A 22,360-nucleotide genomic window follows, 5' to 3' on the forward strand; every position below is an offset into this window, starting at 1 on the left:
CTTTTCAACCCAGACCTAGGTCAGTCCTCACTAAGTTTTGGGAAACTGCATCTTGGGTTATTGGGTTTGGGTTTGAGGCCTTGCCTTGAGAGAGCTGGACATAAAGGGATAGAAGTATGCCTACATTCCTTCTAACTTCCAAGTCTACCTCAGTGTTTGAAGCCAGAGTGTCACTATCCTATCTCTCTCTTAAAATACTGATACAGTCTTCTCTTTTGCTTAGTCATCTCCAATTAGTACAAAAACAGCAGGAATTTCTGGGGTGAGGGCCATCACTTGGGGTCATAAGATGTCTGTAACTCTAGTCCGTAATTCACAAATTTCTACTTGGTTCTTTCACGCACAAGCATGAATGGAGCCCATGCTTCCCACTTACTCTCCATTCTGCCATATTCTGTAAGGAAGTAAAACAGTTTATCCCCAAACAGAGTTCATATACACATACACCCCTTAATCCTGATGCCTTAGCTAATGGCATTTCCCAGCCTGGGACTTTCCCTCCACGTACCTTTTCAAAAGAGTGCTGTGAACATAACTGAGAAACTTTTTCTCTCATCCCTGGCACAATACTCCCTGTGAATTTCTTCAGCTTCTACTAGAAAGTGACCTGGACTAGCCATTTTGTAGTATGACTAATACCAAGGCCATGGACCCCTCCCAGCAAACCTCCACCAACTTTCCTTTTCCAGAAAGGATTGTAATTTATGCTTAAAATATTATGCATCTTTTGACTGCTTAAAACCAGTTTTCAGTTGTTAATTTAACAGGAGAGTTTTTGTTTTATTTTAGATTAATTAGAGAACTCACAAATATTGTGAAAGCCCCAAACTCTGTCTATAATATTCTGTTCTGGAACAGCATATTAAAAAATATATATCATCCTTAATTCTCCTTTCTCCTTACTATTAATATAAATCAACAAGCTCTGTTAGTTCTGCTTCCAAAATGTAGTTTATAGCAACAGCTCCTAAAGGTCTCCCAACTTCCATGCTGGCTCTTCTATATTCCATTCTTTAGGTCATGGCTAGAGTGATATTTTCAGAACATCCATCAGGTAACTACCCTTCTTTAACTCATCAAGTGGCTTTCCACTGCAATTAGAATCCAACCTTCTTCCCTTGGTCCTCAAGGTCCTTCATGATATAATCTGATCCACCACCCTTCCCTTCACTCTACATTCCAGCCACAATGACCTTCTCTTCACCCTTAGAACCTGCCAACTTTACTCCCTCCTTATGGTCTTTGCACCTGTTGACCCCTCTGCCAGGAATGCTCTTCCTGCGGATCTTTGCATGGTTGCTTTAATAATTCATTCCTCAAATATCACTTCTTGGAGAAGCCTTGCCTGGTCACCATAACTTAAGGAGCATCATATCCAGATTTTCTACCATATCGTCTCACCTTTCTTTTCTTCTTTTAAGTAGGACTTTTCAGTATCCGAAGTTTCCGTTTATTAGTTTATGGTTGGAATCTCTCAAAACGGAAAGGCTTTGATATCCTTTCAGGAAAAGGTGGAGAAAAGAAAAAACTACTCATTCTTTTATGATGAGTCTATTATCAAGAATGGCAGATTAATTAGGTTCTCGAGCCAGTTAACCTGGATGTGATTATAATCTGTCTTTGAATAACCACTTACTCATACCAGAAAACAAACATCAGTTGTTCCCTTAAAAGTAGGGGTTTTGAAGAGTTTTAGAACTCATATTGTTCTTAGTTTAAATCCATGTGTGAGTAAAAAATGATTCTCCTGGAGGCAATTTCACAAGAGACATTGAACTAAATCATGTCCTTAAACCAAGTGAAATAACTCACAGGGGGACTGTTTCATTTCTACACCATCTACTTAGGTTATTTAGTTCTAGGATATTTATTAAATAAAAAAAAATATTTCCCAGTATCCTCTGAAAGAGGATCTCCCAGCTGCAAACTCTAGTTTGATTGGCCTTCAGTTTATTTATTGAGATTCCTTGAAATTAAATTATCATAGAATGTTCCCAAGTTCCCATTGTTTATCTGAGTCATAATTACTTATGTCTGGATTCATGAATTCCTTGAGGACAGGGGACATTGTTGGAGGCCTCATCTTTGTTTTAAAGTACCCACAGCATGGAAGCCGCCCTTTGAAGGCAAGAGCTGGTCACCTGGCCAGCTCTTCTCCAGCTCAGGATAGGAAGGAAAGAGACAAATACGGTCTAAGTGAGAGAGAAGCATCTGAGCATGGGCAACAAATGATGACAGCTGCTACCCTCTGGCCATCCACAAATTTAATTTCCCCTGTATTTTCAAGAGTTGTATTACTAGGGAAAATTGTTCTGCTCCATGAAGTCTATTTAGCACCAGTCTATAGGGGTATGAATAGATGGCAAAGGTGGAGACAACGGAAGGTAGGAGTTGGTGGATGGGGAGAGAGAGAGAGAGAGAGATGGACATAACATAGGGCGGTGGTTCACAACTCTACACAATCAAAAATAGAACGTGGGGACAAGTCTGGATATTGTTTGTATATATAATTTGAGAGCAGTAGCTTTTAATTTGCAAGGATTTTAATTAAAAAGTATACATATATTATAAAAAATGACAAGAAAAACATACAGGCTTTACTGATGCCCTCAAAGCTAAATTGAATTCTTTACCATGAAAAAATTGTGTTGGAAATGGTTATGAGCATGACTTTAAGATATGTTAATATCATTATTGTTTGTGGAGGCTGACCACAGATATTTGGCTTTTCATGACTGTGGATATTGTCTTTATATATTAATAAAATGCATTTTAAAATATTAAATGCAAATAAAGCAGTTTGTCAATATTTTTTGTTTTGAGTATCTTTATTTACTGTTTCTGATGATCAAAAAAGCTTACTGGAAATTGCTTCTTCACCAGGAAATTGCTAGCATCACTTTAGGCACAGTTGTAGGACCCTGGAATCTATCCTTTTAAGATCAGGACAGACAAGAATCACCTCTCTTGTCTTAGGGCAAACGTGGAAGTAGAATGGGCAGAGGTAGAGGGAAGGGTGGTATGGATACCAATTAACCAAATTAGATGGAGGAAGGGAAGTTATAACTTCTCGGTTCATTTTTTTTTTTCTGTAAACATCATACAATCAAATTTTAAAACTTCAGTGTGCACATTAATCACCGTAGGTTGGTGTTGAAATGTAGACTCCCAGGACCACCCTCCAGAAAACTGGATTCAGCAGGTCTGTGTAGAGCCCTAAAATCTGTATTTAAACACCCACCTCAAGTCAACTGTGATGCAAGTGACACTCAGAAACACTCAGAAACAGCACACAGGCAGTAACGAGTTTTTACTCCTAAAAATGAACAACAACAAGGGGCATGAATGGGAAATGGCAATACTGGAGATGATCGGGGTGTTCAGTTCTTCGGCTCTGGCTTCCACTGCTCTTCTTCTGTCTCAGCACTTCTCCACCCACTTCGCCCCAATCGCAAAACTCACACGTGGTTTTGGTACTAATGACTCTGGCTGTTTTGATCTTCATATATTTTTTAAGTGATAAAACCTCTTTTTTTTTTTTTCCTTTCTAACCACATCCAGTGTTTCTCTTTCCAGAGTACATGAAAAACTTCATTGAGAAGCTTGACAAACTGTGTGGGGAAAATGAGTGGCTGAAGGCTGGAAACAGGTGGGTGTGATGAACAAGATCACAATCCTCAGATTACTAATATGTAAATCACTGAGCCCCAAGATGAACAAAAACCTTCCATTCCCATCAGCAACTTCAGGGAAAGGCAAATTCCATTTGCCTCCTGCTTTTTCTATTGATCATTATACAGGCCCTGAATATTACTTTGGTAAAACAAACAAACAATAAAACTAAACATTTCCTCCCAGTTTAGAAAAATCATTCATAGATTGTCAAGGCCATCTAAGAAGATATTACTGAATCCTGACTACTCAGTAAATTATTTTCCCCAAATTACTCAGCTAGTTAGTGGTAGGTAGCTCTAGAGTCCAATTTTTCTGACTTGACAGTTATACAACCACACTAACATATATGTCCTGGGTCTTGACTTATTTTTAGAAACAGTAAAACAGATTAAATAGAAAATATTAGAGGAACTAAATTTGAGAAAACAATGCTCTATTCCACTACGTGGCCTCAAGAGAGATTTGCAATAGGGAGCTCCTGAGCTAAATCTCTAAGTCTATTACAATTTTAGTGAGGCTAAAGAGAATTTCATATTCCCCACCAGATTTTCAAGGCAATCTCATATTTAATATTTTTCCAAGTTAAAAAATAAAATATGTGCTATTCTGAGACTGTGAAAATACTTGAATGCCATAACCAAGCCAATGGGCATCTCAGTATTCATTCATTATGCAGTATTTTGAATTGATAATGAGTATTGAATATATAAATTTAAAATTACAAAGAAAGAAAGGTGAACGAAGTAGAGAAGGAGAAAAAGAGGCACCTAGAAGTATGATAGTGAGGAATGCTCAAGTAAATTATGCCACTATCCTTTGTGTAAGTCACACGGTTTCAGCTTGGGCTCATCTGTTGATTAGAATTACCAGAAGGGTTTTCTTAACCCTCATCTAGAATGTGCTACCCCAATCTACATCCCAAGAATGGCAAGATAGCAGGGAGCCAGAGCTTTCTTACCAGGTGTAACTCATGATGGGAAGTTCTTTTAATGACAAGGCAATTGAAGTTTCATTATGTCGAGGAACTTTGAGGAAGTCTCACAATACACCGTTTTAAAATACATTTCCTATTATACACACGCACCTACTTTCTAGAATAAAAACCAAAGCCATATTGGCCTGTCGTTTTACTTTCTATATGTTGCAGAATTATATCAAGTTATGCCAAGATGTTCTGTCTTCTTGTAAAAGCTTTAATCAAAAAGGAGGGAAAGCTGAATTTAAGGTGCTGGATGCTGAACGTAAAATCAACATCTGAAAACTTTGTGATGATTTCGGAAGTCGCTTTGTTTAAACTTTTGTTTAAAACATACCAAATGTTTTGCTTCTTGAAGATTTTCTTTTGAAAAGTCTCATTTACGAGAAACCTCAGTAGTTAAGTTTCACTTTTGGTTTCTTTATCTATATAGTTTTTTTATTCCAAAGACGCACGAGTTACCAAGTCAGCCGCTAGCAAGAATTTCGAATGGGCAGAGACGTCATCCCCTTGGGCGGAGCGATCTCACAGTTTGCGGAGCTTTCTCTTAAGACCGGGGCTTCGCTGCTCATCTGGGCTCCGCTACTCATCTCGGTTCCAGGCAAGTCTCCCCGCCAGCAGGTAGGGTGCGTTCTTCCCCCGTGATTCGCCTACTGGCCGGAATCTCTGGCCATCTCACTTGGGACTTGAAAAATGTATGGTCTATAGACCCTTTCTTTGAGATGGAGAGAGGAGAAGGGAAAAGGGAAACTGTGGTTTGCGGGGCAATAGAGCCAATTACCGATCGAGGTTAATAAGAACAGGTAACACGTTGTACTTTCTCCGGGCGGGATTCAGGTTTGCTTAATGTCAGTCTTGTAAGTTTATGTTTCTGCGCGTTCATTAATATGGTCCTGAGATAGGTAGCAGGTCTAGAGGGAAATTTCTAGGCTGGAGGTTGGGACACCTTGGTGCAAGTCCATCTTCAGTCACTCGCTAGCAGTATGCTCTGGGTAAGTCAGCGTGCCTGCAGCATCTCCTAAGGTCCTTTCGTGCTGTAAGATCCAGGATCCTGGAACATGAGTTCTTTGCTCTTATATGCTTTGGGGATCTAAAGGAGCCCTGAAGGAGGAAGAGAGGAGCCTAAGAAGGGAAAAATGTTAAAATATTTCTTAGACACATTGGCCTTGGCTTATGTCAAAGTACAATTTGAGTTTGTCATATAACACAAGGAATGCTTCAAGTACCATTGTTCACTTAGTTTTTTGCACCTAAAATAAATGTATATACATATGGTGGACAATTTTCTATGGATTAAATGGCTTCTAAAATGTGATTTCTAAAAGAATGACTGTATTCCATAGTGCTAGATAACTAAACAAAATTAATTCCCCCTGATGGGCATAAAGATTATTTACAGTGGTTCACTACCTTAGCCATTCACTGAGCATTATTCATATAACTCTCTGGGACATTGCTGATTATTTCCTTCAGGTAACCTCTTAGAAGCATAACTACTTAGGCAAAGAGTCTGAATATTTTAAAGGCCTTTTGATGCAAATTGAAAATTGCCTTCCAGAAAGATTGTGCTAGTTTACATTGACAGTTGCCAGAAGATTTTAAGAACTATGATACTCTGAAGAAAAAAAAATTAACCCATTTTCGTTGGAAGAGGGTTATAGGCAGAGGTTAAAGGACAGCAATTTGAGTGTTGTTTTAAAGGAAGCCAAAAAAATAGTGTAGGCAATCAAAGTCACCCCTGGGAAATATATGCATGTTACTCAGGGTGCCCGAGTGGAAGGAGTTTGGGCACAGGATTTAGTTGCGTTTAATATAGTAGGATAGTTTAGTAGCTATTTAATAGATTAACTCTCTTGATCTGTTAATCGAATGAGTGTTCGGCTCGCTTGGAGACACATTATTGAACTCTAAGAATTTTTTTTTTTAAATCAAATTATAATTGATAGACTTCAGATAAAAATCAAGGGAAACCATAAACCAGCAGATATCAAGACACTTCTTGCTCCTAATTTTAAGAAATAAAGCTTACAATATTTTCCTGTCTCTTCTTCCTATCTATTCTACACTTAGGAAATAGAGAAGTCGTATCAGTCCCATAGTCATATACCGGGTTCCCCCAGGGACAAACCTGCTTCCCCATCCTGAATGAACTGTCACTTCTTCCCTCGTTCACATTTCCTTGCTCTTTGTCTCAGTTCTTGTCTGGGAATTCAGATATACATTGCCAAAATTAGTTGTAATCCATTAGTGGATTTAATGTCCCTCTAATTCATTCAACAGTTCTTTGCTTTAAATTTTCTTCTGCTTAAGTTTTCTTCTGCCCAATAAGTGTGTTTGTGTTAATAATGTTGCATTCATATTTTATAATTGTGCTATATCAATTCTAGCCCAAGGAAAGAGCAGCCAGATAGCCGCTGCAGTAGCCTCATTTCAACGACCTTGGCATTCTCACAGGTCTGAACACCATCATTATCTGCATCTACAGAGCAGATAGTAAAGAGAGTAGTAAGAATTATGCACCTCACACTAGCAAGAAGATGATAACTCTTTTTATTTACCCTTTTCGTATATGCATATGTACGTGAACATGAGGGATTCATGCAGGTTGATAAGAAACCAATAATATAAATCGGCCAAAAACTAATCAGAAAATTCACAAAAGAACTCAAACAATCAACAAACACATGAAAAATTCAAGTTTTACTTCTTTTTTAGATAATTTCTGCTTTCACTGATTACTTCTTGTGCTAATAATGGGCAACTTTTTTTTTTAAGTTTTACTCTTTAAATAATCAACTTAAAAAAACAATACCTAGTGTTGGATGAAGGTGCAATGTAACTGGTACTAATTGTCCACATGCATCAAGAACCAGGAAAATGTTCTTTCTCCTTGATCAATAATTAGAGAAATCTATACTGAGGGCCTAGTCTGGTGCCTGACACACACTAGGCACTTAACAAATATTTGCTGAATATGCAAATCCTTTTGACATTTTAAAAGTTGGAAGCAATCTTATACCTCCCAATAAAGGAACTAAACATTATAGGACCACTAAATAAGACAATTATGAATATCATACACTAAAATGGAAAATATTTGTCATAATATTAAATTAAAAAATAGGTGTTAAATATATAAGATTGTAATTACTTTTTTAAAGATTCGTAGGGGGAAAAGACTAGAAGAAAAACATATGCTAAAATACTAACAGTGGTTGCAAGTTTTCTCAGCATTGACACTATTGACATTTGGGGCCAGAATATGTCTTTGCTATAGGGGCTGTTCTGTGCATTTTAAGATGTTTAGCAGCATCTCTGACTTCTACCCACTAGATAATAGCAACCTTCCTCCTCACCCCATTTTGACAACCAAAAATGTTTTCAGACATTACCTGAGTTAAAGTGATAGACTAGTAGGTGGTTTTCCCCTTCTTTTCTCATTTTCTGTAATGTGTTTAAGTTATTTTAATAATGAAGATAATGAAGAAAAACGTAAACAAATGTCATTATTTTACCTCAGTTCAGATGTTTTAGGTTCTGGGGTTCTTTCTACTCTACTACTCTGTCTGCCAGATATTCTGCAGCTTGGCAAGGTGAAATGGTTTGCTAAATTTTGTTTTTATTTTTTCTGATAATAAAAGTAAAACATATATGTTCATTTGAAAATTTGGACACAGAAAAACTCCAAAGGAATCATTCACAATCTCATCTCCCCATTTTTTCCTTTTCTTTCTTTTGTCCTTTCTTCATTAAAACAACAACAACAACAATAAAAACTGTAGCAAGGTGAAAACCTACCTATCTTCTCTCTAATTTCACTCCTAGAGGTCATCACCGTCAGGATCTTGGTATGGATTTTTCTTGATATCTATTTTTAAATACACACACATTTTTATTTTTCTTTTTTAACTAAAGTAGATTTCTGTTCTGTAACTTTCTACACCTCTGCAAAATCAATACATATACATGTACTTTATTCCGTCCTTAATGATATTACATTGTATGAATATACCAAAATTTACTTAACCACTTAGGTTATCTAGGGTATTCCCAGTTTGGGGTTAATATTAGAAGTTCCATTCCTTTATTGTTATGCGTACATGTTTTTGTTTTTGTAGGATATATTTCTAGGAGAGGAAGTGAAAACTCAAATGCATTTAAATTTTTAACAGAGATTACCAAATTGGTCTCCAAAAAAGGATATACAACTTTATATTTCGATTATTAGCGGATGAGAAAACCCATTTGTTTTTATCCTCTAAAACTAAATATTAGGAATCTTTGTAATTTTGGTCACTTGAATAAGTGAAAAAATGGTATCCCCTGTCTTAAATTTATACTTTTTTATTGGTTAGATTAAGCATTCCTTCCTGTTTGGAAATCATTTGTATTTCTAATTCTCTGAACTGTATATTAGAATCTTTTACTCATTTTCATTTTGTGTGTAGTTCGTGTGTATAGTTCTCTTATTGATTTTTAGGAACTATGTATATATTAGAAGCATTAATCTTCTGCCTTCTACATGTGTAATATTGATTAGTTGATCATTTGTGAGTCTTTGTTTGTGTATATACTGAGGTCAAAGAGACCTTAAGAGGAAAAGCTAATTTTCTTCTCAAAGTGTATAAATGTAAGTGTAACCGGAGGGAAAATGTCTTATTAAATAAACATATTGGCTGAAATATAGTACAAATCTTCTTTATTTACTTCCCTACTTGAATATACGCTCCAAGAGAAAAGTGAGTTTTCTTTCCTGTTCACTGCTATATCCCTAGTGCCTAAAATAGTGCCAGGCACAGAAAATATGCTCAGTTGATGTTTGCTAAGAAAGAATTGGGAGAATTTCAACAGGATGACAAAATGAAGAAGAGAATCTAGGCTGATACTCCTGAAGAGTGACCGTGAGTCATTCACATCTTAGTATGAATTAGTCAAATCCAACTGTTTCTCCTCACTCTCCCTGCTCCTAGTGGAATCAGTTTATTGCAGAAATAGGATTTATTATTGGGACAGAAGAGGAAATTTTTGAAGGATGGCACCTGAGGGAGAGCTGGCATGGATGGAATAGTGATGTGGAAGGCTTGACTAGTTAAAGCGTACAATGAAAGACTATTTCAATTAGAACTCCTAAGTCCCATAATGTCTGAGTATTCGGTGATTGAGTAAAGCAGTTTTCTTTTTGTACTTCCCATAATTAGGTCATTTCAGAAAAATGAGGACGTTTAGTGGTTTTACATTCATGGCCTACTGTCATTTGCTGAAAGGTAAGACACCAATCTTTTTGTTGGTTTCTATATTTTAAATATTTTAACCATAAGTTAAAAATTAAAATAATTTAAAATAGATGTATTTTTCAATAGATAGGATGTTCTATTTTCCCTTCTTTATTTCATAAACATTTTATAAACTCACATCATTAGACAAAGATACAGGCAATATGGACAAATTGAAAGAAACGAAATTAACTTACTATCCATTTTCCAGCTATCAATGTTGAAAATATCTTGAAAAATGGCCTATGTGTATACTTTTATTTGTTTGTTTTAAACAATGGCAGGATCATTTTACCCATCTTGCTCTGTGACCTGCTTTTTCCCAAAGAGCACGTTCTAAGGAAGAATTATAGTGCCACGGAAGATGCCAGGGTAACACAGTACTGGCATCATCCTGAGACTCTCCCTGAATCTTTAGACCCATGTACCTCTGACGAGACAACTAATCAAGAGTTTAGGGCAGCAAAAAGAGCAGACTACAGTCATGTGCTGCGTAAAGACATTTTGGTCAATGATGACCTCATATACCATGATGGTCCCATAAGATTATAATGAAGCCGAAATTTTTCTATCTTTTAGTGATGTTGCAGTCATTATAAAATTATAGTGCAACACATTACTCACGTGTTTGTGGTGAGGCTTGTATAAACAAATTCACTTTGCTGCCAGTCGTATAAAAACATGGCACAGACAATTATGTGCAGTACATAATACTTGATACTGATAATAAATGAATGTGTAACTAGTTTATGTGTTTACTAAGCTATACTTTTTATCATCATTTTAGAGTGTACTCTTCCTACTTATAAAAAAATTTGCTATTAAACATTATGCCATGTTATGCTGATTGTAGCCTTAGGTCTTGTGTTTACCATGTCTCTTGACTGCATCATTTTCTCTTATGCTTGATCCAAACTCATGTTGTTTTGTACAGTAACATGTTGTACAGATTTGTAGCAAAGGAACAATAGCCTACAACATACAGCCTAGGTATGTACTAGACTGTACTATCCAGGTTTGCGTAAGGACACTCTATGATGTTTGCACAACAAAATCACCTAACAACACATTTCTCAGAACATGACCTCATTGTTAAGCAGCACATGACTGTCTTAGAGTCTGTCATTCAGACTATGCAGAAGGCAAATAGATGTCCAGTCAAATAACATTCTGGGGATGTCCACATGCAACAAAATCTTCTGGTTATAAGTACCCTATCACCACATAGTATTTCTACAGCAATGTATGTTTATGAAGTTTGGGACAGCAACTTGTTTAGCGAATTTTATTATCTAACTTAGGGATAAGATATAGTACCCCAAAACATGTTTCTAGCCCACTGAATAAAATATGTACTTTAGGAAAGTAAGTCCTTAACATGTAATTATGACTTTGTGACCACATAAAGTGTTTATAAAGTGTACTCATTCTATCATTTTTTGAGGAATTTTCCACCTTCTGAAGACTGGTCATCTTTCTTTTCAGCATTTATTATCACAGTTACCAAGGACCTGTACGTGGTAGAGTATGGCAGCAATGTAACAATGGAATGCAAATTCCCAGTAGAAGAGCAATTAAACCTGTTGGCATTAATTGTCTACTGGGAAATGGAGGATAAGAAAATTATTCAGTTTATAGACGGGAAGGAGGACCTGAAGGTTCAGCACACTAGCTACAGCCAGAGGGCCCAGCTGTTGAAAGACCAGCTCTTCTTGGGAAAGGCTGCACTTCAGATCACAGATGTGAAATTGCAGGATGCAGGGGTTTACTACTGCTTGATCAGCTATGGCGGCGCTGACTACAAGCGGATTACTTTGAAAGTCCATGGTAAGAATTATTATAGCTAAAGAGGCCCAACCTTTATTAAAATCATATCTTGTGTTGTGAACTTTTCATTCTTGGAAGTCCAGCCTTCCTTTCCATAGCAGCAGTCCGTTCATTCATGTACATGCTTACCCACTGAGCATTTCTTGAGCGCGTCCTATTTGAGAGTCCCTAGTGATGCAGGGCCAAACATGATAGGGCCATATTCTATAGTATGTTCGGTTTTCCTAAATATAAATTCCTAGTCTTTACTTTTTAAAATTATTATTATAAAAGTAATATATTTACTTGCAAATAAATCAGATACTATGGAAAGGAATAAAATGAATTACAAAAGTGTCCCTCCTCCCAGGCATCTTCCATGGCATGCAAAGATAACTAGGTAGCTGCTATTTGTGTGTCCCTCCAGGATTTTTTTTTTTATCCAACTGCTATTTTTTTTTAATTTTATTAGGTCTGCCAGCATTTCCTTCATTTGAACCTCTCTATGTCAAACCCAAATAAATATATTAAAAATAAGCCCACCGTAAGGTTCACATTCAAAAAGACTTGAAGTTAATCTATGAAAGCAAAAAATAATTATACCAAGTATAGAGGAAACTATTCTTCCTTAGAGATGATATAAATTATGCTCAGTGGGCATACATTCATCTTGAAAATCTATTCCAGTGTTGTCACAGAGTGTTAAAAAGGAACTGTGAATGTCAGATTCCTGGATACTAACCTATACATATGTCATCGAGTCATCTGGATTCAAAGTTTTGGGTGCCCACTAGCTACGTGAAGGAAAACACCTTAGCTGACCATCTCCACTTTCGCTGTTAAGATTCCTAGAATTGAGAGCTGAAAGGATCCCAGGCAAAAGAAGCTAATCCAAACTCCCAAAGAACAGAAATCCCCCAAAGAATCTTCTGCTTATATACTTCCCATAATGACACCCGTGTCATTTGGATCTCCCTTCCATAGCCTATTGAAATTACTTACCGATATTGAGCTGAAATCTGCCCTCTCTACTTTTAGTTTTGAAATTATCTGCCTGCTTCTTTTTTTTTATATATGATGACCTTTTAATATGTGACTAGAATTAATCATCATCCCTTGGCCTTTCCATTCCTAGACTAACTACCATCAGTCTGAAAGTCAATCATAAAAGTAGAAAAAGTTTACATTTATTGTAAAGGGATAACTGGTCATTATAAACTCAAAATCAAAATTATATAGGAGTTAGGAGAAATGCATTTATTTTGTAGTTCATTACTGGGTCTCTGATTCTGGCTCAATTGATGCTACTGTCATCAAGAAAATGTTACTTGTGCTGTGAGAGATTTAATTTTAATTATATTTTACTATATGCTTCTCCAGAGCAGTGATATCCATCAAAGCAAAATAGTGAGATCCCAAGTTAAGATTTTTAACTTTTCTTCAGTCCATCAGCAAATATCAAGCACCTACTTTGTTTCAAGGCATGAAAGAAATGACCAAGACTTACCCCTATAAACAGCCAACATTGCTGGATCTTGGCGGGAGAGGAAGAGCATAAGCTTGGCAGTCAGGTAGAAAGAAGAATATGGAGTAAGTTTCCGCTTCCAGAAAAGGTCTCTTATTAACCTGTAGGGAGTAGAAGAGAGTGGAACAGCTGTCCATGTAGTGAGAAAAGATATTCTTTCAGGCCACCTGGGCTCTGTAATGTCCCTTTTGGAAACATTAGGAAGTCTCTGGCTCTGATGGTTATTCCAAGGAGGTGTCCCTGATAAAGCAAAACAGATGACCAATATCTGATTTGTTTGACTATTGCATTTTGTGTTGTAAATTACTAAATTGGCATTATGTTCCCAATCCAGTTTGTTGTCATTTGCCTGCAGTGATCTTGGGCTTTGAATTGCACTGCACTGAAAGTAAGCCAGGCACCAGGTGTCAATTGCACTGAGGCAGTGTCACCAGTAAGTTTGGTGTCCATCTCCTGTGAGCTAACTACACTTCTCAGAGACATAGAACTCCTGAGTTCCCTTCATATGCAAATGATTTCACAGTAACACACAGGCTTCTCTTCCCATCACTGCTAACATGTGGTAACACAGCTTCCCCACAGGGAGTTTACTCACCATGGAAATTTAAAGGTGAAGCATTTTGAAACTGAAATTTGAAAGAGTTTAGTTTTGGATTAACTCAATTATTATTAACACTTTGAGTATTATTCCACATTTTATGTTTTCAAGTTTAAATACCAGATTCTCTGGCATCTGACTTTAAACTGAAATACTGTTTTTCCTTAATCATTGGACCTAATAGCAGGGAAGATGAAGTGCCCTTTATACTTTCAAGATCTTAAATGGGATTAGGCAACTGAAAGAACAAATATTGCATAGTTAACCCGATAAAGCTAATTTGTTCATGTGGACCAAGGATTATCTACTGTCATTTCCCACCAAACCCATCACTCCCCCAAATTTACCAGTCAGGGCTGTTTAAGTTTTCTCTATAGCATTTATACCAATCTAATACATGCAATGTATCATGTAAATGTATCGATCTATTTTGTTTATTATTTCTCTCCTCCTTCTAAAATACATACTCCACAAAGACAGGGATTTGGGTCTGTTTTATTCATTGCTGTGTCCCTCCGACTTGGCATGTGAACATAATAGTGCAACAAGAGCATACACAAAGTATTTGTTGAATGAATGAATGAATGAATGAATGAAATATTTCCTCAAATAGAATAAGCCTAAACATTTTGAAATATGAACAGGTTTGAATATGTGAAAATTTACAGGAACTATCAGTTCTGTCTAACGTGTATGCATTTCAGTGGTAGTAGAGGAGCAGCAGCTCTCATAGATTAGTAGTAGAAATGAACACTTACGTAGTATGAATGTGCCAGGCCCTGTCTTAAGCACTTTGCCTATATTAAACCACTTAATCCTCAAATGACTCTATGGAGTAGGGGCTTCATCATGTCTAAGAGGCATGTTTTTCACATTTTATGTCTCTGAAATCTGAGGGTGTCTGTCAATAGATGGCATCTTAGATGCAATGACACGCAGTGTTATTCTTATTTTATGGGTGAGGAAACTGAATTCCAAAGAAATTCAATACTTTGACCAAGTTCACTCGGCTATTAAGTGGTGAAGCCAACTTTTAAACATAAGTGATCTGGCTTTGAAGTCTGTACACATAACAAGCAGGTTTTGCTGCCTGTATCTGTACTCTCAGAGTGTTTATTGAGTTGTACATTGGCTTCAAAACTGCCGTGAGCTCTTCTCAGTCTTGATGTGACAGTAGCACCAACCCATGTGTGCTCTAGAGGAAGTTCACCAGGAGTCTGCAAGTATTTTCGATTACCTACCCCATCAGTAAAGCATGTTAAACTAACATGTATGTATATCTGTGTGTGTCCGAGTATAGTTGTAAAGAATATACTTGTGCGAGTATACAGGTTATAGCATAAGAAATTGACATTTTTAAAAGGTAAAAGAAACCGAACATCACCAATTTCATATGGTTCAAGCTAATCTATTATACACTCTATGAATATACAAAAATAGAAATTTAAAAGGACGAAATAAAATCTAATAAATATTTTGAATTTCTTGCTAATTATGATGCTTCACTATCATAGCTAATATTTAAGTATAATGTAACTTAGGTGAAATTGATCGTTAACAAAGGGAGATAGTCTTGACAATCTTGAGGGGTTTTTTAAAACAATGCCTCCAGGTTCAATTAGTTACTTACTGTTTTAATGTCATAAAGTAGTGGTAAAATGTATCACTCCTGACATTTCCTTTGGTTTGTGCCTGAATTATTAGTATTATCTTCAATTCTGTTTCTTTGTGGGAAACTTTTTGATTAGTTGTTTATTTTTTAAGCAAGTTTAGTTAAAATAAGAAAAGAGAATCTGAAAATCTATAATAAGCCCAAACGAGTCACTGTCCTCCCTTTGGTGTTATAAAACTCACCTCTTCCCATAAGACCCTTGGGTGGCACAAAGTGAGGCCCAGTGTCAATCAGTAAAGTGTATTAAGCTTAGATTATTTCTTAATTGTTATGATAAAAATACATATAACTGGAAGTTCTAATATTTTCTTCCTATACCCTAATACATGTGCCCCACCTTAGAGACCAATATAGTGGATATTTAATCAGTGAGTAGAATGAATCCATTCATTGGCCCCTTACAGGTACATCACATTTGTATATATATATGCCTAGGCATGAAATAACCTTTATTCTTAGGGTAAACAAGACAACATTTTACCTTTAATACTTTACCATTAATAGTAATTTTAATTGCCTGGAAATCAAGCAATGTGCTATATGAACGAGACCCCGTTATGGTAATATTATTTCATGAAGTATAATCAGTGTATTCATGTTTTTAATGATTCTTAAACATAACAGATGCAAGGTTGAGAACTCAAGTGGTGATAAGAACCATTATTTATATGCTTTCAAATTGTGATTACGTTGATTTCCAGTGTTTTTACTGGTGGTTTTATTGATATAAGAGCACACAAAAAGATCACATCATTGTTTGAGTTTTGTTTGTGAATATATCATAAACCCATGTTATGATTTCAGTGAGCAAAAGCAGAGTTAAGGTTCTAGGTGGACCACTAGTGTTTACAACAAAGTATTAGGAGTAAAATAAAGATAATGCCAACAGAATAATAACATGCTAACATGCATATAATGAATAAGCACGAGTAAAGATCTTAGATGATGTGACTGCACTAAATAATAGTCGATACACTGGGTATCTTAATCCTAAAAGGTTCTCAAACCAACAATCTAAAATTTAATCAAACTTTCTTCTTTGCATATAATAATTATTTAAGTGATTTATTAAAATAGCCAGCATAAAAATGTTTTAAAAATAAGTGTTATAATGTGGTATTCTGAACGAGATCCTAGAACAAAAAAAAGGACACTAGGGAAAAACTAATGAAAAGGAACAAAGTGTGAAGTTTAATGTTGGTTCCTTGGTTACAACCAATGTGCCACGGTAGTATAAGATGCTAACAAGGGTGAGGTGAGAGGTATGGGTGAGAGGTATGCAGGAACTCTATACTATCTTTGCAACTTTTCTGTAAATATAAAACTTTTAAAATAACAAATCTATATATTTAAACTTTAAAAAGTTTCATCCAGGAACATATATCAGTTTTTATAGTGACATTATACTATTTTCATGCCTAATTTCTGATCATTGACATAAAGTTGAAAAAGTGAATGGCACATCAAAATTGGATTTTCCGTTTATCAAATAGTCTAAGGAGACAATGCTGGCCAGCTGGAGAGATTCATGTTTATGAAGACAGCATTATAACAACAACAAAAAAATACTCAAGATTAAATTTAAGAAGAAATGTGCCCTATGTAAAAACTATAAAACTTCACTGGGAAACAAACAAATACTTGAGTAAATGAACAGACATGTTTTATATTTGGATAGAATGAGTACTGGTTTAAAGATGACAATTAAAAAAAAATTTACATACTTACTTTGAACCCAATAAAAATGATAATATTATACATATAGCAAGATAGCTGTTCCTGGAAGCCCAAACTTGGCCTAAGTATGAAGAGTTGGGGCAGAACTAACTGGGGTTCTGCCCCACTGCTGAGACAGCTGAACATTATGCTTATTTCTATGAAAACCAGTCTGGATTGATAATCTTTCTAATGTAGACACACATCTAGTTCTGTGCTAAGCAAAAGTCCTGACTTCTTTTTGCTCATGACCTAGCCCCGTACCGCAAAATCAACCAAATAATTTCTGTGGATCCAGTCACCTCTGAACATGAACTAACATGTCAGGCTGAGGGTTATCCCGAGGCTGAAGTCATCTGGACAAGCAGTGACCAACAAGTCCTGAGTGGCAAAACTACCATTGCCAATTCCGAGAGGGAGGAGAAACTTTTCAATGTGACCAGCACGCTTAGAATCAACACAACAGCTAACGAGATTTTCTACTGCACTTTTCGGAGATCAGATTTTGAGGAAAACAGTACAGCTGAGTTGGTCATCCCAGGTAATATTCTGAATGTCTCAATTAAAATATGCTTAGTGCTATCCCCTGGCACCTAGCATGATGCCTGCTCATTGTAGGCATTCACTGTTGAATAAATGAATGAATGAACAGCACTATATTTGCAAAATGCATCCTCTTTTTCACTTGCATTTATCCAAGTCATATTGCTATTTAATAAACATTCAGCAAATATTTATTGAATATGGCCTACGTGCCAGGCATTGGGGGCTCGTAGAAGAATAAGACAGTTCACACTCTCCAGGAAACAGACAAGAAAACGGTCAATCTCATCCATGCAGGAAATGCTCCTGTGGCTGGGGTATTTGGGGAATACCTGAGAGGAATACTCAACTCAGGCCATATTTCAGGAATCCAAATCTGAGCACATAGAGCTGCCCCTCCCCCCCCCACCCCCAGTGTTTCTATGGCAGGAAGCGAATAGAATGTATTTTTCTATCTTATTCCAAATGGGAAAGATCCTTTCTCCCCATCTGCCTCCCCCAAGGTAGTCTATGACATTCCAATTCAAGGCAGTCTGCTTAGTGCATAAGACATAAGGCTGTGTGTGTCCCTAGGCAAGTTACTCAATTTCTTAATGCTTCAGTTGCCTATACGGTTATAAACAATTGAGCAAGGTTATCATATGTATAAATGAGCTACAGCGTATGATAATGATTTGAGGCTCTTGCCTACACAGATTTAACTATTTTTTGTCTCCTTGCCCTACAGGAGTGGGCAAAGTGGGTAAGGTAGGATACAGTCTGACGAAAGGCTCAGGCCTTTAGAGAAAGTGAGGTGGATGAGCATGATGTTAATGTAAAGCTGGAGGTGTTCTGAGAAGTGCTTCTTCCCACTCCTCCTCCAACAGATGTTGACAATAAAGCTTTGGGTACTTCAGAGAAAACTAGAACATTTGGTAGACAAGTCAAGCAATAGGAAAATATTATCCAGGATAGTCCTGTGAACAAAAAGAACAAAAGAAGTTTAGATAATTAAAGATGCTCTGACTGGGGTATGAGTCACTTTGGTAGTAACTTCATTAATGGGTTCCTGCCATTTAAAAGCTGTTTTATGACAACCTGTTGATGAGAAAGCTTGGATAACTCACCTAACTGCTTGGAGTCTGTTTCTTCATCTGTAACCTGGGAATTTTTTTAAAAATACCGATTGTGTTAGGCACACCTAAGTCATAAAGTTGTTTTCAGACTCAAATAAAATAGACATGAGCAGGCTTTATAAACCATAAGCTACTAGACAAAGGTTGACTGCTACTGTGTCTTTAAAGCTTGAACTAGGTAGTCAGGGATCATGACTTGATGGTGGGAGGTGGGAGTTAGCATTCTCTGATGATCTTGCACCAAGGAACCACAGGCAAATATTTCCCCTGCGTAGGCCCAATGATTAGATGTCCCAAGATGTTCAGACTGTGGAGAAAGAAAAGATAACAAACATTAGTCCCTGATCATGACCACAGACATAGGGAGAGAGGAGTTCTTTGGCAGTGCTGGAATAGGCTGTAAACATCTATAGTAAAGAATGCAAAACAAAGGGAAATAATCAAGGCTGCCATTTAGCATTGAGCAGCCACTCCCTATGGTACTGTAGGAACATTAGCTTCCTAAAAGTTAATGTTTTCATTGTGTCGCCTGGTTAAAGGACTTGTCAGAGATGTCGAAGCTAGTGTGAGGCAGCAGAATTTAACCCCAGGTTCATCTGTCCAAAGCCTGAGCTCCTTCCACTTTTCCATGCTGCCCTTGTTTTAATATCAGAGGCATTTCACTATTCCAGCCACTCAACTGGCCAGAAACTTTTGGTAGTTAAGAAAATTAATCTAAAGCTAACCTAAATTAAACTTCAAGGATGATTATTCTCCTTACTCCTTTCTATCAAAAATTTGTCTTTTGTTTTGTTTTTGCAGAACCATCATTTCGGCCTCCAGGAAACAAGAGAACTCACTTGGCAGTTCTGGGAATCATCCCATTGTTATTTGTAGCCCTGATAGTCATCTTCTGTCTGAAAAGAGATGGTATTTCCTTTATTGCAATGGTCTCTACTGTGGATGTGGGGGAATGAATGGGGGTGCTATTGTCACAATGGCACTTAGTAGGCAGAGCCAAGGATGCTAAATCTGCAGGGCAGTGTCACAGAGAACCGTCCTACCCTAAATGCTAGTGGTGCCCCCACTAGGAAACACTGATTTATAAAATGCTGCCTTCCTATTAGCCTTCACTTCTAGGGCCAATTTTCAATTGTGCAAAGTAGACTTCAGCTATGTCACCATGTAAATATGTGCATCACCTCTTCCTCCAGTCCTGCTCAGCGACATCACCTACATTGGAGGGCAGCAGTGAGCACTGTACTCGCATTTCTGAGGGGGTGAGAGTTGGATCATGGCTGCAGGAGAACAGGACTTGCCTTTGTATGGTGACACAAAGGCAGTCCACTGTTTAATAGCAATTACAGTGAAGCTGAGCAGGGTTGCTGGGTACGGGATGGAGTGGGAGAACGGTGTGTATGGAGTTTGAAGGAGGCCAGGTGTAAGTTTCTTTTCATTATGCAAATAACCGCAGACTTACAGGAAAGAGAAAGCCAAAATGCCTGTTGGTTTTGATTTAATTTGAGTCTTCCATCAAGTTTATTGTTATATTGAACTGATTTGGGGCACACTGAGTTATAAAAATAGTTCCTTATATTGAGCTGTAACATTTTTACCATAGAGTATTTCATCAGATTTCCAGCTATTATATAGTTTTCAAAATAATTTGCATGTGCTTATCTCTCTATTTACTTATGACAGCAATTAAAATCCAGGAAAAGAAGGCTATTCAAATAACTTCCTCCCATTTTAAGATGTTTCAGAGTAATCATTTCTCCAGAACTTTGAGAAGTATACCAAGGAACTAAACACTGATTTGCCTAGAGTTATCTGATGTCAACAGCGAAGTGGAAGGGAGTTCCACTGGTTAAGAAATTCCCCACAACTCCTTAAGGGGGTGGGTGAATCTGGTGCATGGTGTAACTGAGGGAGTGAAGGTTGCTATTGCTAATGACTAGATACTTAACAAAGACAGCCAGAATACAAAGATCAAGTTTCAGTGATAAGAAGATTCTAAAATGGAGTTGATTTGTCCAAGGAAGTAACTGTTGCATTTTGAATATTCCCTTGTAATGTATAATTAGCATTAGAAATGGCTAGAAAAGCAATGCAAAATAAAGTATCTCAAAATATAGTCCATCTCAGAGAGAAGGATGAAAAATAAAAGTATATACCCCTAAAGAAAATGTAGGAGTGAAAGCATATGCCCTAAACTGTTGAATCAACCTCAGGGCTTGGGATCTGTGGAATAAGGAAGTCTACCAGATTTCCTAGGGGATTCAAAATGTTTCATAGGAACCTGGAATTTAAACTTGAGTCACTGTGTGGGATGTAGAGTTGTGTTTTGTGGAAATAAAAATGATTTTTTTTTTTTCAAGTGAGAATGGTGGATGTGGAAAAATGTGGCACTCAAGACATGAACTCAAAGAAACAAAATGGTAAGAATATTAGCAGGGATTGGGAAGTTGAAGGAAAAGGAAACAAAAAGTTAAAGCAATAATAGGGAGAAATCTATCAGCCATAATCCCTCTCTACCTTTTAGAGAATGCTAGCTGTTGGAACTGCTGACTTCTTTTTGCCTCATAATTCTAACATAAGAACCCCTCCCACAGTCTGAGAAGATTTAGGAATGGCCCTGGAGCGTAAGGAATGATGAGCAGCTTTGCGTGTGTGTTGGGGGAGGGGTACTGCAGGTGGGGAGGGGACAGGTTCCCTTCTAGGTTTCTATTGCTCTGCCTCCTAACTCCTCCCTGCTACAGGGGACCAAGCTGAATTATATGGATGGGAGAGACATAGAGAGGGAGAGGGAGAGAAAGGAAGAATGAAAGAAAAAAGTTATGTGTCAGGTACTATGTTAACTGCTTCATGGGCAGTACCGCATTTAATTCCCCCCACCCCTCAAATCAAAAAGACAAATATTAGGATCATCCCTCACTTTATAGTAGATAAAACAGGGCCAGGAAGATAATGTAAGTTGCCCCAAACACACAGCCAGTAGGTGACAAAAATTAGGCTTTGAGGCCCACTAGCTTGACCCAGAAACTTACCCTTAATATTCATAAAAGCTCAGAAAGACCTCACCCAGCTGATTGAACTAAGAAGAAATTTATATTAAGGTTTTTAATTCTTTTTAATGTGGTTAGAAATCAAACTTCATAAGTCCATGTTTAAAGTAGTCTAATTAGCATGGACGAGCTCAGGCAGGTTTCATTATGTGGTCTGCAGTAGTCCTTTGTGATGTAAAGTAAATTAATGAATGTCATTCGGATCATCCTAGGGTGACCAACCATCCCAATTTGCCCCAGACTAAGGGGTTTCTCAGTACGTGGGACTCTTAGTCCCAGGGAAAAGCAGGATGGTTGGTCACTCTTTATCATGTAAAGGTAATTGGACAAAAATATAATCTGCCTCTTTATAGTCTTGCAAATGTATATCATTTAGCACATATAATATGTTTCTCATTATTACTCATTATTACTCTT

At 37.0% G+C, this 22,360-nt stretch overlaps 1 protein-coding gene across 9 annotated transcripts in view; it reads left to right on the plus strand.

Moving 5' to 3' along the window:
* The window catches only part of CD274 (CD274 molecule), a 47,444-nt gene that overhangs the window by 23,263 nt on the left and 1,821 nt on the right, over positions 1 to 22,360 (plus strand). For 3 of the 9 annotated variants that reach the window (XM_036238768.1, XM_016138355.2, XM_036238769.1), the window contains exons 4-10: positions 3,577 to 3,649; positions 5,085 to 5,252; positions 9,850 to 9,915; positions 11,410 to 11,751; positions 17,498 to 17,782; positions 19,701 to 19,808; positions 21,257 to 21,378. In XM_036238768.1, the coding sequence (XP_036094661.1) occupies positions 5,141 to 5,252; positions 9,850 to 9,915; positions 11,410 to 11,751; positions 17,498 to 17,782; positions 19,701 to 19,808; positions 21,257 to 21,378 (1,035 nt within the window). In that variant the 5' untranslated portion in view covers positions 3,577 to 3,649; positions 5,085 to 5,140. The other 6 variants (XM_036238767.1, XM_036238770.1, XM_016138360.2 and 3 more) reach the window with 6 other exon arrangements.

Source organism: Rousettus aegyptiacus, unplaced genomic scaffold, assembly GCF_014176215.1.
Source record: "Rousettus aegyptiacus isolate mRouAeg1 unplaced genomic scaffold, mRouAeg1.p scaffold_m13_p_3, whole genome shotgun sequence".
Lineage (NCBI taxonomy): Eukaryota > Metazoa > Chordata > Mammalia > Chiroptera > Pteropodidae > Rousettus > Rousettus aegyptiacus.